This window comes from Peromyscus maniculatus, chromosome 20, assembly GCF_049852395.1.
Source record: "Peromyscus maniculatus bairdii isolate BWxNUB_F1_BW_parent chromosome 20, HU_Pman_BW_mat_3.1, whole genome shotgun sequence".
Classification (NCBI taxonomy): Eukaryota; Metazoa; Chordata; class Mammalia; order Rodentia; family Cricetidae; genus Peromyscus; species Peromyscus maniculatus.
Genome location: NC_134871.1, coordinates 53425647 through 53440045, shown reverse-complemented (window position 1 = coordinate 53440045; position 14399 = coordinate 53425647). Strand labels below are relative to the sequence as shown.

Here is a 14399-nt window from a genome sequence, read left to right as displayed (position 1 = left end):
GGCCTACAGCCTCCCACGTGTCTTGCTGGCCCCTGACCCCTGGCCTCACAGGTTAGGCCCTGCGGGTCAGGCTTGGCCCTTGCTGATTGTGCCTCCATTTCGTCTTTCGAAATGCAGACACCCTGAGGTTAAGCTACTGCAATCTGGAGCAGGGTGGGCGTGCGGGCCTGGCCAGGGTGCTTGTAGCTTGTAATGATTCTGGGCGCAGCTGTGCACACCTGGAGAGGGTGGCTGTGCCAGCCCCTCACTTGCTAGAGCCTAGGGCGGGGCCACCCTGCTGCGCCACCCCAGAGCTCCATCCCCATCCCTGTCTGGCCCCAGTCCGTTGGCACCGGCGAGCGGTCCTTCCAAGCTCCTGCGCTACATCCAGGCTGCGGTGTCTGCAGCTGGGGGTTCCGAGAGCCCCACTATGCACTTCCTGGAGGCAGAGGGCGGCTGGAGCTTGTCCTTCGCAGGCTCCGGTTTCTTGGGCCTCTACCACGTGGGCGCCACCCAGTGTCTGCACCAGCGCGCGCCGCGCATCCTCCAGGGCGCCCGTTGCTTCTATGGCTCCTCCGCAGGCGCGCTCAACGCCATGACTATCGTCTGCGGCATGTCGACAGGTGCTTGGGGGAGGTCTCGAGGTCCAGGGACCCCTCAGGGAGCTGAATCTAGCGACATGCCCTCCCCTAACCCCAGGGCTTTACACCCAGCCTCTGAATCTGAGGACTGTGGTCACTTCTATCTCGAAAGATGGGGTCCTGGCTTCAGATTTAAGATACTATCCCTAAGGTCACTAATATCCAGGACGGGAGATTTTATGTTCTGACTCCCAGGCATCCCTGAAGAAGGTAGGCTTTTGGCGGGTGTGGGCGGCCTTCGGTGGTTCCAGGTAGCTGAGACCTTAGCCCTCACCACCCTGCAGACTACAGCTGCTCCAATCTCTTGGGCATGGTGAAGCATGTGGAGCGTCTGAGCCTGGGCATCTTCCACCCGGCCTACGGCCCCATTGAGCACATCAGGAAACAGCTGCAGGACACCCTACCAGACAATTGCCACATCCTGGCCTCCCAGAGGCTGGGCATCTCCATGACCCGATGGCCTGATGGGAAGAACCGCATAGTGACTGATTTTGCCACTAGGGATGAGCTCATCCAGGTGAGTTGATGCTGGGTTATGACCCGAGGCCCATCAAATAATGGAGTGAGCCCAGGGGTTTCTGTGAGTGACCATCTGTGCGTGCGTGCGTGCGTGCGTGCGTGCGTGCGTGCGTGCGTGCGTGCGTGTGTGTGTGTGTGTGTGTGTGTGTATGTATGTGTGTGTTGGGGGATGCAGCAGGAGCTAGACTGTATCCAGGACTGGTCTGAGTCCAAGGCTCTCTAGGCGATGGGTTGGAGAGGAATCTGAGGTGTCCCTGGGGCAGGCTCAGGGGTGGTCAGCTTCCAGAGTCAGGTCATCTAGGGTTGCTCATTCCAGAGGTGTCCTCCCCGCTCCACCCACCCCCATCTTCCAAGTGCTTTCTGGTTGACAAAGCAAACATTTACCGAGCATCTATCATGTGTGGGCACTGTTGTACGCTGCGATATTTGTCAGGGAGGGGCCACAGATGAGAACCCTTGCCTTCTCCACACTTGTATCCAATAAGCACACCTCATAGGAAGGGGTTAGGAAAGAGCCTATGTGAAATTAATTCAAGAGACCAAGGCAGGGAAGGAATGGAGTCTGTTCTGATCTGACAGGCGCTGGCTTCAGGGATCAGGAAAGCTGAGCAGGGCCATAGGGAAAAAACTCTGAAGGGAGATGGGTCTTCATGCTGGGAGGACCTCAGTCCAGTGTGAAGAGTCCCGGCGTCCTTCAGTGCAGCTCTGCCCATCCTTCCTATATTGGTCTCTGTCTGCCCCTGAGGTCCGCATATACCCAGCCTCATCTTGGTGCCCTGTACCGGACACTGGGACAACCTGAACCAGCAGCTGCTGGAACGCAGGTGCGTGGTTCTCAGTGTGCCTGAGGGGTGTCACTGATGCCCAGGGAGGGACTTCAGACCCTGTCCCGATGTGCTCCCCTGGACAGTACATTCAAGGTACTCACTGAACCTCAGCTGTCATCAACTGCATCCATCTGTGGGAAGGATGGGCTCACTCATTCATATTCCAAACCCTCAGAACCGGGACTGCGTCTGCTTCTCCGAGAGAAAGTCGGAGGAATGAAGGTCTTTCAGGGTTGTCAGGTGAGGGGCTGTGTTCTGTGAACTTGGAGCCCTGGGTTTGCAGTATTTGCACAGTCCCACCCTGCCCCGCCCCCCAGCATAATTGACCATGCTGGACCCATCCTCGCCTGCCACACTCTGCATGCTGCTGGCATCTAGCAGGTGACACAAGGGATAATGCTAAGCATCCTATGACACAGGACAGCGTGCACAGCCCCATTACAGCGAGACCAGCACCAGGGGTTCACCGGATCAATCTATAAACAAAGCATCCTCTCCACCCCCACCCCCACCCCACCCCAGCAGGTCTTGTCAGGGCTTTTATTGGGAGATGGTATCTCTTGTGGGGAGGGAGAGCCTGGCAATCCTCCTCAGAGGGGCATCTGTTTGGATCAACTCTGAGAACATTCTTTGGGAGATACACAGAGGTTACTGGTGGCACCTTCCTGCCAGACCCAGGGTGCCTTAGTTTATATATTAGGGGACATCCCACCTGTAGTCTCCAGGCAACTGAAGTGCCCTCTGCAGAGAGAGGAAGGTGATGTCAAGGAGGCCTGTGTTCCTCTGTTCTTCATTTGAGCACACAGCTATGTGCACGAGAGCGGATGTGGAACACCGAGTGAGGATGATGGTTTTGTCTTCCAGGCCCTGATCTGTTCCTTGTATTTCCCTTTGTATTGTGGGACAATCCCTCCGGCCTTCAGAGGAGAGGTGAGCGTGTTCGGGAAGGGCCCCTGTGTGCATCCCACTCTGAGCTCCGGGCAGCTGGAACAAGAGTTTGTCCAGAGGTGGAGTTAAGAGCGAGGACACCACCTCCCTCCCGTGAGCTTCTCCTAAAGAGGCTCAGCACCTAGGCTGGAGGGGGATATGGACACCAGCCAGTGGGGAGGGTGGGAGGAAGACGGTGTGGCCCACTGCCTCTCTGCCTCGCAGCGCTACATCGATGGAGCTCTGAGCAACAACCTGCCCTTCTCCGATGCCCCTACCACCATCACCATCTCTCCCTTCCACGGAACGGCCGACATCTGTCCCCAGAGCAATTCGGGCAGTCTGTATGAGCTAACCGCCTTCAATGCCAGTTTCCAGATCTCTACCAAGAACTTCTTTCAGGGGTTCATATCCCTGATCCCCCCCAAGCCTGAGGTAGGTCACCCTGCATAGTCCTTGCCCATGACCTCTCCCCTCAGCTTCAGTTTCACACAAGCCCTGGAGCAGAAACCTGAGCTCAGGTGGGCTCTGCCTCTTCTGCCTCTTCCTGGGTGAGGGCTAGAGTCCAGCTGTGGCCTGTACTCTATGAAGAGAGGTGGTTATTTCCATTTCTTTTTCTAGATTTACTATTTCTATTTATGTGCGTGTGTGCGTGCGTGCGTGCGTGCGTGCGTGCGTGCGTGCGTGTGTGTGTGTGTGTGTGTGTGTGTGTGTGTGTGTGTGTGTGAATGCAGTACCCACAGAGGCCAGAAGAAGACACTGGACCCATGGAACTGGAGAACTGGAGTTACAGGAAGTTGTGAGCCACTCAGTGTGGATGCTGGGATTTGAACTCTTCTCCTCTTCAGGAACAGCCAGTGTTTTTAAATTGCTGAGCCCGTGTGCGCGTGCGTACGTACACACACACACACACACACACACACACACACACACACACACACACACACTCACACACGCAGAGCGAGATGACTCAGCAGATAAAGGCACCTGCCAGGCAAGCCTGGTGACTGAGTTTGATTCCAGGAACCAACCTCCATAGGTGGAAGCTGAGAGATGACTCCATAGAGTTGTCCTCGGTATTCCACTTTCACTCCATGCCACATTCCTATGGAGGGGAAGGGAAAGGGGTTGCCATGGGCTTGTGGGGAGCCTGTGGAGACCCCAGGGACCCTGACTCAGGCTTTGTCACTCTGTCTACTAGAGGGAGGGCCTCAGAGGGAGGCAGGTGCCTGGGCTCTAGGTAAGGAGTGAGCTGGCCGATGAGAGGGGACATCGGGAGCAGATCTGTGCCGTGTGCGTACTCTGGGTCTCCCTGAGCTGTACTGGGTCTCTGGGGTTCCTGAGCTCCTCCAGGGGGGTCGCTGGGGCAGCAGACTGGGCTGGGGATGTGCCCATCTGCTGACATGTCTTCAGCCCATGGCTTGTCACTGGAGAAGCCCAAGTTCTGTCCTCTTCTGCTCCGTGTGTCCCAGGTGGTGGCTGACTACTGCAGACAAGGTTATCTGGATGCTCTCAGGTTCCTGGAGAGACGGGGTAGGTGGCAGAGGGCAGTAATGGATGGTGTCAGATGGGCTTCGCCCCTCTGGTGTTTGAACCCTAGGACCTCAGTGACTGCTCTGTGGGCAGCCAAACCACACTAAGGAGACTAAAAGGAGTCTTCTGGGTCCTGTTCTGGACCCCCCAAAGACCAAGGCAGGGTGATCGAGATGGGCTGTGGGTGGCAGAGGTTCTTTTTTGCAATGAAATGGGGCAGAGAAAGATTTCATCTTGGCCTGGGATGGGGAGAGCAAGCAGGGAGAGCTTCCTGGAGGCGACAGCTGAGCTGGGTTGGGACAAGCTGTAGAATGCCTGGTTGTGGTGGGAAGACAGAGAGAGGCAGATGATGGAGGAGAGCTATACTCCCAGGGGTTGTCAGCTGGCAGGAGGTGCATGGTCCCTAGGGCTGGAAAGCTGTCACCCTGCAAGACAAGGTTGAAAGATGAACCCAGAGTATGGGTTCCAGAGCCACCCTCGATCCCTGCACTCCACCCCAACCTACAGCACCTCGTTCCAGGCCAGAGCTGGAGAATACTGCATTTAACTCCCACTGCGGCAGCCCTAAAGTTTCCCTTATGGAGGGAAACTGAGGCAGAGGGGCCGAGGCTCACAGGGCTGGCAGGTGAGAGCAGGACATAATTTGAGAACAGAGCTATGCCTCTGGGGCTCTAGAGCAGGCTAGAGAGCAGGGCAGGACCCCACCGGGGTCCATCCTGCAGCCCGAGTCCTGGAGGAGGTTCGAGCACCGAGACGTGTGCCTAGTTAGACACCATTTCTCCTGGAGGCTGCCACTGCACCAACTATCAGACCTTCTCCCTCTCACCCCAGGACTCACCAAGGAGCCAGTGCTGTGGTCACTGGTATCGAAGGAGCCTCCAGCCCTCATGGAGGGGCCCAGGAGTGCTGACTGTGACCAGGGCCAGAAGCTTACCCTGACTATCAGGTGGGACATCCCCAATGTGCTGGTCAAGGATGTGCCTGAGTTCGAGCTGCTGTCGCCGGAGCTGGAGGCTGGTACTGCCCTTTCTCACACCACTCACCTGCCTGAATGCTCACATCTCCTAAGCCCCAACTAAATGCCAAGTGTGGCTGGGGCACACTTTTTCTGTACCCTTTACTCCTGACTACAACCTGGCACTCTTTCACTGGTGGGGAAACTGAGGCTCTGAGAAGAGAAGGAACTCAGCCGGTCTTCCTGTCTGCCACTGGGGTATTGAGCCCAGATCTGAGTGCGTGGGAAAGCCAGGTCTGTGCCCAGGCCACAGTGAGGTACCTAGAGACTATCACAGGCACATGTGGTACGTGACATCCCAGAGACACTTCAATCAGGGGCTGCCAGTCAGAGATGGGAGGATGAGAGTTTGGGCCGAGGACGTCACGTGTGCAAAGGCCCTGGGGCTGGAGAGGCTGAGCTGGTCGGTCTCTGGGGTTACAGCATAGTGGTCAGGTGACACAGCAGACGTGAACTTGGGGCGGACTGGATAGGTGGGAGGAGAGAGCTGGTGTCTTGGTTACTTGTATGTTGCTGTGACAAAACACCATGACCAAGGCAACTTACAAAAGAGAGTGTTTAATTGGTCTTCCAGTTCCATGATGCTGGCAGAGATAGCTAAGTGCTCACATCTCAAATTACAACGGGCCTGGTGTGAAACTTTCGAAATCTCAAGCTTACCCCCCAGTGACACACCTCCTTCAACAAGGCCACGCCTCTCATCCTTCCCAAAGGGTTCCACCAAACAAGGAGCAAGTATTCAAATAGATGACCCTCTGGGGATCACTCTTATTCAAGCCACAGCTGGGGAGCCCTGGAGGTGCCGTGAAGCTAGTGGGGAGGGCAGAGGCCAAAGAGGTTGAGGTGATAGTGAGGGCCCAAGAAGAGACAATGGGGACACGTAGGAAGCAAGAGATAAAGACAGAACATTAACTTGTATCCCGAAGGATTTAATCTGCACTGAGCCCTAGGTCCAGCTTCTGAATCTGGAATCAGTGGGGTGTGGCTATCGCCCCTGAGCACAGCAGCTGGCTGTGTAGGGGTTGGGAGAGTAATTCTAATGCTTAGACACCCTGGGTTCCCACTCACTGCCTTTGAGAATGTTCTGCTGGGGACCCATTTCCTGTGACTAGGGGACAGAAGGAGTTGGGTGTCGTCCCCTTGGCTGCACGCCTCAGACCTTGTTGCTCAAACCCAAGCTGCAGTCTGAGCTCCCAGCAGTCTGGAGTGGCCTCCTGCCTCTTGCCCGGACCAGTCCCTCCCACCCTGCTTAGCCTGGCAAACAAGGGGGTTGGAGCTGGCCACATGGATGCCGTGCTCACAGCTGCTCTGAAGCTGTTACTGTGAGAAAGGCCTAGGGATAGTTGTTTATCCAAGGCACCACGACAGACTTCTGGTAGGAAGAGAGGAGGGTAGAGCTCAGGACAGGAGCCTGGCAGGCCTCAAGGCTGGCTTGGCTCTGCTTCTTCCTGGAGGAGACTCTCACTCTGAACCTTCCTCTCCTCCTCTGTGTGTGTGTGTGTGTGTGTGTGGGGGGGGGGGGGTCTCAGTGGGTTGAGAGAGTGTATACATGGCGACCCCTGCTGGCGGCGATGGCTCCATCAGTGTGGAGATGCCGAGGGTGGATACTGTCTGCATCTCTTGGGACCCTAGTGCTTGGTGGTTCCAGGGTGACCCCAGGCTGGCTGGGGGAGGCAGCTCGACAGCCTGAGGGTACCAAGGGGCTGTGGGCCTCTCCTTGTCTTGCAGCACTGAGAAAGGCTTGCCAGAGAGACTTCTGGGCTCGATTCCAGTGCTCCGTGCCAGGGAGGGCACTGACCTACCTGCTACTGCCCTGCACGCTGCCTTTTGAGTATGTCTACTTCCGGAGCAGGAGGTGAGGTGACCTGGGCCGAGGGCTGGTGAGGGTGGCTGGAGACAGAGCTGGCAGGCACCTGCCTTCCCCACACTACCTGCCGTGGGCTGGCCCACCACAGGGTAGGTTTTGCCAAAGAGGACTGACTGGTAGGGAGGTGGTGTGGTTTGGCTACCCAGAATCTTGGCTAGTGCCTAGGCTGTTTTCTGACCGTCTGCCTTTGCTCTGAGGTCAGAGCCTCGGTGACTACGTGCTGCCCCTGACAAATCTCCCAGCTAGTCTGTCTCAGATTGGCTGTGTGGTCTAGGCCAGCTTTCTTGACCTCTCTGGGTCACGGCACATTTTCCAAAAAATGAGGACCTGAAGGAAGGAGGTCAGTCTGGCTGCAGCTGAGCCCCTGTGCTGAGCCTTCGGCCTTGGTCTGTTCACTCATCAGCTGCTGAGGGCTGACCACGGGCCAGGTGTTAGCTTAGAGGCCGGAGAGGCAGGCTGCCCCCAACCTTGCTCCTGGCCTGGTGGAGCACACAGCTCACGACCATCACACGTGCCCCTGTGCGTTTCAACTTCTAGGAGAGAGCCACACCAGCTCTGAGCTAGCCATACTCAGAACCGTTTGTCCAGAGAAGGCAGGTGATGGCATCTGAGCTGCAGTCCTAAGGATGGGCTACATACAGTCCATCAGGCAAAGAGGAAGGCAAGGCCTTCTAGGTGGACAGGATATCGTGTGCAAAGGTCCTGGGGCAGAAGGGAGCCAGGCACATTCAAGGAAGCCAAGGGGAATGTGGCTGGAGTGAAAGCTGGTATCTGTACGAGATGGGGCTGGAGAGTGGCCGGGGACAGACACACGGGGTCTGTGGTCAGCTGAATGAGCTTCGTCTAGACAGAGAGGTGTTATAGGGAGATGGGAGTTTTTTTTTTTCTTTGAGATAGGGTCTTGCCATGTGATCCAGAATGGTTCTGAACTCAAGGTTTCCTCGGCCTGGGACTCCAGCGCTGTGCTCTAACACCAGACCCGAGGGCGGTGTCTCTAAAATGGCTTTTCTTTAGAAAGTCTATGGTGGGGAGCCCCCAGGACTCTCGAGTTAGTGACGGGTCAGTACTGGTGGGAGAGACCTTCCTCCTGACACATTCACCCCACGCAGAGCTGTTTACTGAAACCAGGAGTTGAAACAAAAATGTAGAAATCTCGCCATTTCTATAGCGCGAGCCTGCTGGAGTCATCCCAGAATACACCATGTTCACCCTTGGTATTTCCTAAAAACCCACACACAGGGAGGGCATTTAGAGCAGGAGAAGGCACTGGCCTCTGAAGGGAACATGGATGAATGATACGGGGCAGGAAGAAGGATGGATGGATGGAGATAAGGAGGGTAAGGGACTATAGGCAGGTGGTCCTCATTTGACAGGAAAGGAAAGCTGAGGCCCAGAGAGGTTTTTTTTTTTTTTTTTTTTTTTCTGACTCTCCAGACTGCATAGCAGAGTAGTGGTCAAGCTAGCATCACATGACACCCTCCCCTTTCTACCCCAGGCTTCTCTCTGGAACTCTGTGGAGGTTGACACCAAGGTCCACCCCTCCCCAAAGTTCAAAGTCCGCTTCTGGACATCCTGTCATCGATGTGACCCATAGGGCCATCCTGAGATCTTCTCACCCAGTTTAGGCACTGTCCCTTTCCCCTCTCTCCAGCTGTTTTCTGGAATGCAGGGACCACCCCTGCTCTGGGGCTATCCCCGGGCACCCTGGCAAGCTGACACTGTTCCTTTCACAGACTGCTGCTGTGGCTGCCTGACATGCCAGCTGACCTGTGCTGGATGCAGGGCCTCCTGAAGAGTACAGCCCGTGAGGTCTATTCCATGGCAAAGTCACAGCTGCTCAGGCTGGTCAGGTGAGGCTGGGGGAGACGTAAGCATGCGGCCCACATTCACTACCCAGCACTCAGTACCCAGCACCCAATTCACGGGAACTCAGAACCTAGCACCTACCACACAGCATCCATCGAGTGTCCGGCACCTAATATCTAGTGACCAGCATGCATCCCATGTCCTTCTGTCCATCCACCTGGGGGAGACATGTCTGTGTGTTCATTGCTGCGTGTGCTACCCCGTGTCTGGGGTCTTTTAGCCAGTCACACTGCTCAGTCTAGGCATTCTGCTGGGGATCTTTATCGCAGCTCTGTGGTTGGTATAGATTCCCACCCGAAGCCTCAAGGCTGGCTCCATGTGGCCAGGGCCTGCTGGCCCGTCTTCTAACTGCTTCCTTGCTGCAGGAGACCCAGTGACCCCCCCCCCCACCCCGTCCCTGTCCTGCTGAGGGCTTGAGACCTTCCTCAGAGGGCTGGGGATGAAGTACCCTGCCTCCTGTAAGGGCTGCCCCGTGTGGTGCACCTGACCTTCACCAAACGGCCAAGCCTTAGCTCACACATGCTTCCTGCTCCCTCTGCAGCCCACCTGTCACCAGCGCAGACTCTGGTCCCCGCCAGCTGGGGACAGCTGCTTCGGAGAACCGGGCCTTGAACCTCAGGCTTGCGAGCCGTGCAATGGGCTAGGGCCAACCAAACGTGTGACACCCCCCACCCTAACCCCCCCCCCCCGGAAACCCTGTCCTTGCCTCATCCTGTGTGCTCATGCCTGCCCATGGCTGTGGCTCATCCCCCAGGAGCTCTGAGCCCCACTCCCAGCTCAGCGAGGTTGCTGGGTTATTGGCAAAAATACCTGGCCTCTTGCCCATGCCAGGCCCTGCGCTTCTTGGGCGGGTAGGCTGTAACACGACTCTTAGAAGGTCTTATAACAAAAAAAATCCCAGAGCCAGATAGTGTGGTGAAAGCTGAAAGATCAAGAGAAGCAGAACAGGCCAGCCACAAGTTCTTACCTCTACCAAATCCTCAGTCAAGAAAGTGAGTTCCTGTTTCCTCGCGCCTTATATACCTTTCTATGCCCAGACATCACTTCCTGGGATTAAAGGAGTGTGTGCTTCTCAAGCAAAGGCATGAGATCTCAAGTGCCGGGATTAAAGGTGTGTGCCACCACTGCCTGGCTCTGTTCCTAGCGTGGCCTAGAACTCACAGAGCTCCAGATGATCTCTGCCTCCCGAGAGATAGGATTAAAGGTGTGTGCTACCACTGCCTGACCTCTATGTCTAACTTAGTGGCTGACTTTGTTCTCTGATTCCCAGGCAAGCTTTATTGGGGTACACAATATATCGCCACATTTCCCCTTTTTTTTTTGTCAAAAATAAAAAAAGAAGGTTATAATTAATATAATAAAAACTATATACAATAAGTATAATAACTATATACAATATATACAGGCAATAAATACATCAACAATGTCTAGTCCATTAACATTTGACAGAGTCAGACAAAAAAACTCTATTATTTATCCTATCTTGGTAAATCCAAAATGTTATACCTAAGTCACTTTCTATCCTAACTTGTATTACCAACCAAAAATATCTTTTGATGTCTTTCAATCTTATACACTTTACACTTCTTCAGTTAGTAACAAGGAAAACTATAACTATTTAATCTTCAACTCCCTCAGAGACCTGAGAAGGAAATAATATTAACTGAGTAAGCAAGTAGTGCAAACAAGTGACTTCCAAAAAATGTGAGAAATGACAGAAACAGCTGGCTGCCTGGACAGTCACCTAAGATTTCTTTGCAACATTGGGGCATCCATCTTTGGCCTAGAGGCCTAGCGTATCTGACAGACTCATCATCTATGAAGCAGGATTTTCTTGCTTGTTTTTTGAGACAGGATTTCTCTGTGTAGCTTTGGAGCCTTTCCTGGTACTCACTCTGTAGCCCAGGCTGGCCTTGAACTCACAGAGATCTGCCTGCCTCTGCCTCCTGAGTGCTGGGATTAAAGGTGTGAACTACCACTGCCTGGCTGAAGCAAGATTTTCTGAAGGACCTTCCTACCTTGTCTTGGCAAGGTTTGGCAGTCCTTTCTTTTGTGTCCTGCTTGTCCATTTTGGACAGCATACTGTCAGCAGTTGAGGCAAGGGCACGTTCTTGCCCAGTGTCTAACTTTTACCACAAAGAAAGTAAATTCCATAAGAAGTTTCTTCAATGCCCATCATCTTCTCTGAACTAGATTGGTGCTGCCAGGAGCAGACATGTCTCATTGTCATTAAAAAAAAAAAAACAAAACTATATTATTGAAACATCTTAAATGCCATATTCTGTAGATCTCTGAAGTGTTTGAAGATGACCTGTTTATCTAAAATATATTTCTGTTTGACCTTGAAAACATACCTAATATGACTACAAGTTTGATTGTAATGACCATTAACTTGTACTTCTTACATCCTAATTAGTTGGTAATGATAATTTTCAAGGACTAGCAATTTGCATTACATTGTTAAATAAGCTGTATAGGTACAATATCTTGAACAAGATTGGAAATATATGTACAGTATTTTCTAACAAAGTCAATCTCATATTTGTATCAATATACATAATTTGTATATAATATACAAAAATCCAATCCAATGTAAATATTTAAAACTAGTAGTTGCCTTTTTAAAAGTAGATTCAATATCTACCTTTTACCTTATCATATCTATACCCTCTTTTTTTTCAAACAAGAACCCCGAATCTTAATTTTCTTTGTTTAGCTTTTTTTTTTTTGGTGGGGGGTATATATAGAACTTTGGAACTTGCATACAATGCACTTCCTGTTTACTTAGGTAACATTATATCCTTTTCTGGTCTTTGATGTAGTTGAAAACCAGATAGTTGTAATTTTTCTTGGTTATGATAAAAGATAAATTAGATATGAAACTTTAGACTTACAAATATAGGATAGCGGGCGGTGGTGGCGCACGCCTTTAATCCCAGCACTCGGGAGGCAGAGCCAGGCGGAAATCTGTGAGTTCGAGGCCAGCCTGGGCTACCAAGTGAGTTCCAGGAAAGGCACAAAGCTACACAGAGAAACCCTGTCTCAAACCCCCCCCCAAAAAAACCCAAAACAAAACAAATATAGGATAGATAATAGAATATTTTGTTTGATTTTTGCCAAATAAAAATAGACCAGATATTGTAACTATAATTCTTGCTTGACTACTGTTCTATTATATGTAATTTTACTATGTTAAAGTTAAAACCTTCCTTTTTGATTAGACAGAAAAGGGGAAGTGCTCTGGGATGTCTTCCTGTATGCTGTGAATATGTGTTGCTATGATTGGTTAATAAAGAAGTTGCTCTGGCCTATGGCGAGTCAGGTTATAGCCAGGCAGGAAATCCAAGAGAGGTAGAGGAAGAAGAGAGGCGGAGGCAGAGGAGATGCCAGCCTGCCGCCTAAGGAGCAACATGCCAGCCGACCACCATGACCACGTGGCAATACATAGGTTAATAGAAATGGGTTCATTTAAGATAATAGAGCTAGCTAGCAAGAAACTTCAGCCATTGGCCATACAGTTTGTAATTAACATAAGCCTCTGAGTGATGATTTTATAAGCGGCTGCGGGACTGCGGGGCTGGGTGGGACCAGAGAAACTTCCAGCTACAGCAAGTGGCTTCCTGGAGGGGGATGTAATCCCAGAGCCTCTTCAGGTTGCTCTGTGCCCAGGCCATTGCCCTCTTCCTGCCCATTTTGTTAGGGGAGAAAAGACAGAACAATCTAAGACACACCTCAGTACTGGATCTCCTTGTGGGGGACGCAGAAGGCACGGATGTCCAGCAGAGGTGTGTTCCACACGGTGCAGAGAACACTAGGCAGGACTGCAGCCGGTGCCCTAAGGTCTAGATCATGGTAGACTGCCCTGACAGGGCTCCCCCACCTCCTTTCTCTGGTCTGCACTTACCAGAAGAGTTGACCCGTGTGGCAAGTGCAGATGGAAGGTGGCCAGCTGGGGATCCATTTTTGGGGGAATCCTGATCATAGACGCTTCTGTTGTGGATGGAGCCCACTGCCACTATAGCCTGCTTCCTTGGGAAGGTTTCTAGGTACCACATCTCCTCTGGCCTCTCCTTGGGGGTCTCTATTTTTCCTGTCCCTGAAGAACCTACACTATGCCCCTGGCCAGACTGTAGGGGTCACTCAGCCTGAGTGGAGATGGGTCTGTAGAGAAATGGAGGTGCCATTGAGAGAAGAGATTAGGTAATAAATAGTGGACGGAAGAGATGATGTGTTACTCATTCATTAATTCATTGATTTTTTACATACATTGATCATTCATCTATCATGCATGTATTCACCATTATTCATTCATTCATTCATTCATTTGGCTCTCAGATGGAACACAGATGGGAAATGATGCCATGGGCCCTCCCAAGGGTGCTCAGAAGAGAACATAGTGAGGGAGGATGTGAAGCCAAGTGGAGAGCCACATTGACCAAGCTGTCACGAGGCTGCTCCAAGAAGGCTGCTGTTGAGCTGAGATCTGACCAGAGGCCAGGACTTCTACAAGGCCCTGAAGGGAGCAGCAGGCGCAGGGGCCTGGCAAAGAGAATGAAGCCCTTGTCACAGCTGTGGGGTCGGGGGAGGATGCAGGGCATGTTGGGAGCCACAGGCAGGTGGTGGCAAGGCTGCATCACCAAGGTGTTTGAAGATCTCTTTATTTTTATTATGTGTGTCTGTGTGAATCTATGTGCACCACTTGCATGCAGGTGCCCACAGAGGCCAGACGATGGCATCCAATCCCCAGAACTAGAATTGTAAGTGGTTGTGAGACCCCCTGATGTGGACGATGGGAATTGAACTTGGGTCCTCTGCAGGAGCAGCAAGCCTTCTCTCTACCCCGATTGCCAAGGAGTCTGGGTTAGGACAGGGGGTGAAGTAATGAATGAAGACCTGGTGCAGTGCTGACGGGGCAGAGGCAGGGGGATTCTAAAGTTCCAGGGTATCCTGGGCTATACAATGAAAACATCTAAAAAAAAAAAAAAAAAAAAAAAAAAGAGTCCCAACTTTCCTGAAACTTCAAGAGGTTCAAGCCAGGGACAGGGCAGGGCTGAGGGGACCAGGAGGGCAGACGGCTTGAGCATGAGGTCCTCCACCTGCTGGCAGTCCCAGGGCTGAGCCAGCCTCACCCACTTGCTGATTCTCGTGTCTCCCAGACACAGACTTCATCCTTTACATCAGGGAGGGGCTGTCCCTTCTGGGGTTAGGTGGTCCCAGGAGGCCAT

General features: G+C 52.6%; 1 protein-coding gene across 2 annotated transcripts; it reads left to right on the top strand.

The window, feature by feature from the left end:
- The first annotated feature begins 262 nt into the window (after nt 1–262).
- On the top strand, nt 263–13671 carry Pnpla5 (patatin like domain 5, triacylglycerol lipase). 2 transcript variants are annotated; one of them, XM_006980253.3, is made up of 9 exons: nt 263–602; nt 905–1137; nt 2831–2896; nt 3119–3328; nt 4366–4426; nt 5258–5443; nt 7170–7296; nt 9042–9158; nt 9716–11060. In XM_006980253.3, exons 1-9 carry the CDS (start codon nt 410–412, stop codon nt 9816–9818), a joined length of 1296 nt encoding a protein of 431 aa, XP_006980315.1. In that variant the 5' UTR covers nt 263–409; the 3' UTR covers nt 9819–11060. The 2 variants fall into 2 exon arrangements, with proteins under 2 accessions (XP_006980315.1, XP_076412574.1); XM_076556459.1 differs by lacking the exon at nt 9716–11060 and adding an exon at nt 13510–13671 and having other exon boundaries at nt 307–602.
- Nucleotides 13672–14399: the final 728 nt, after the last annotated feature.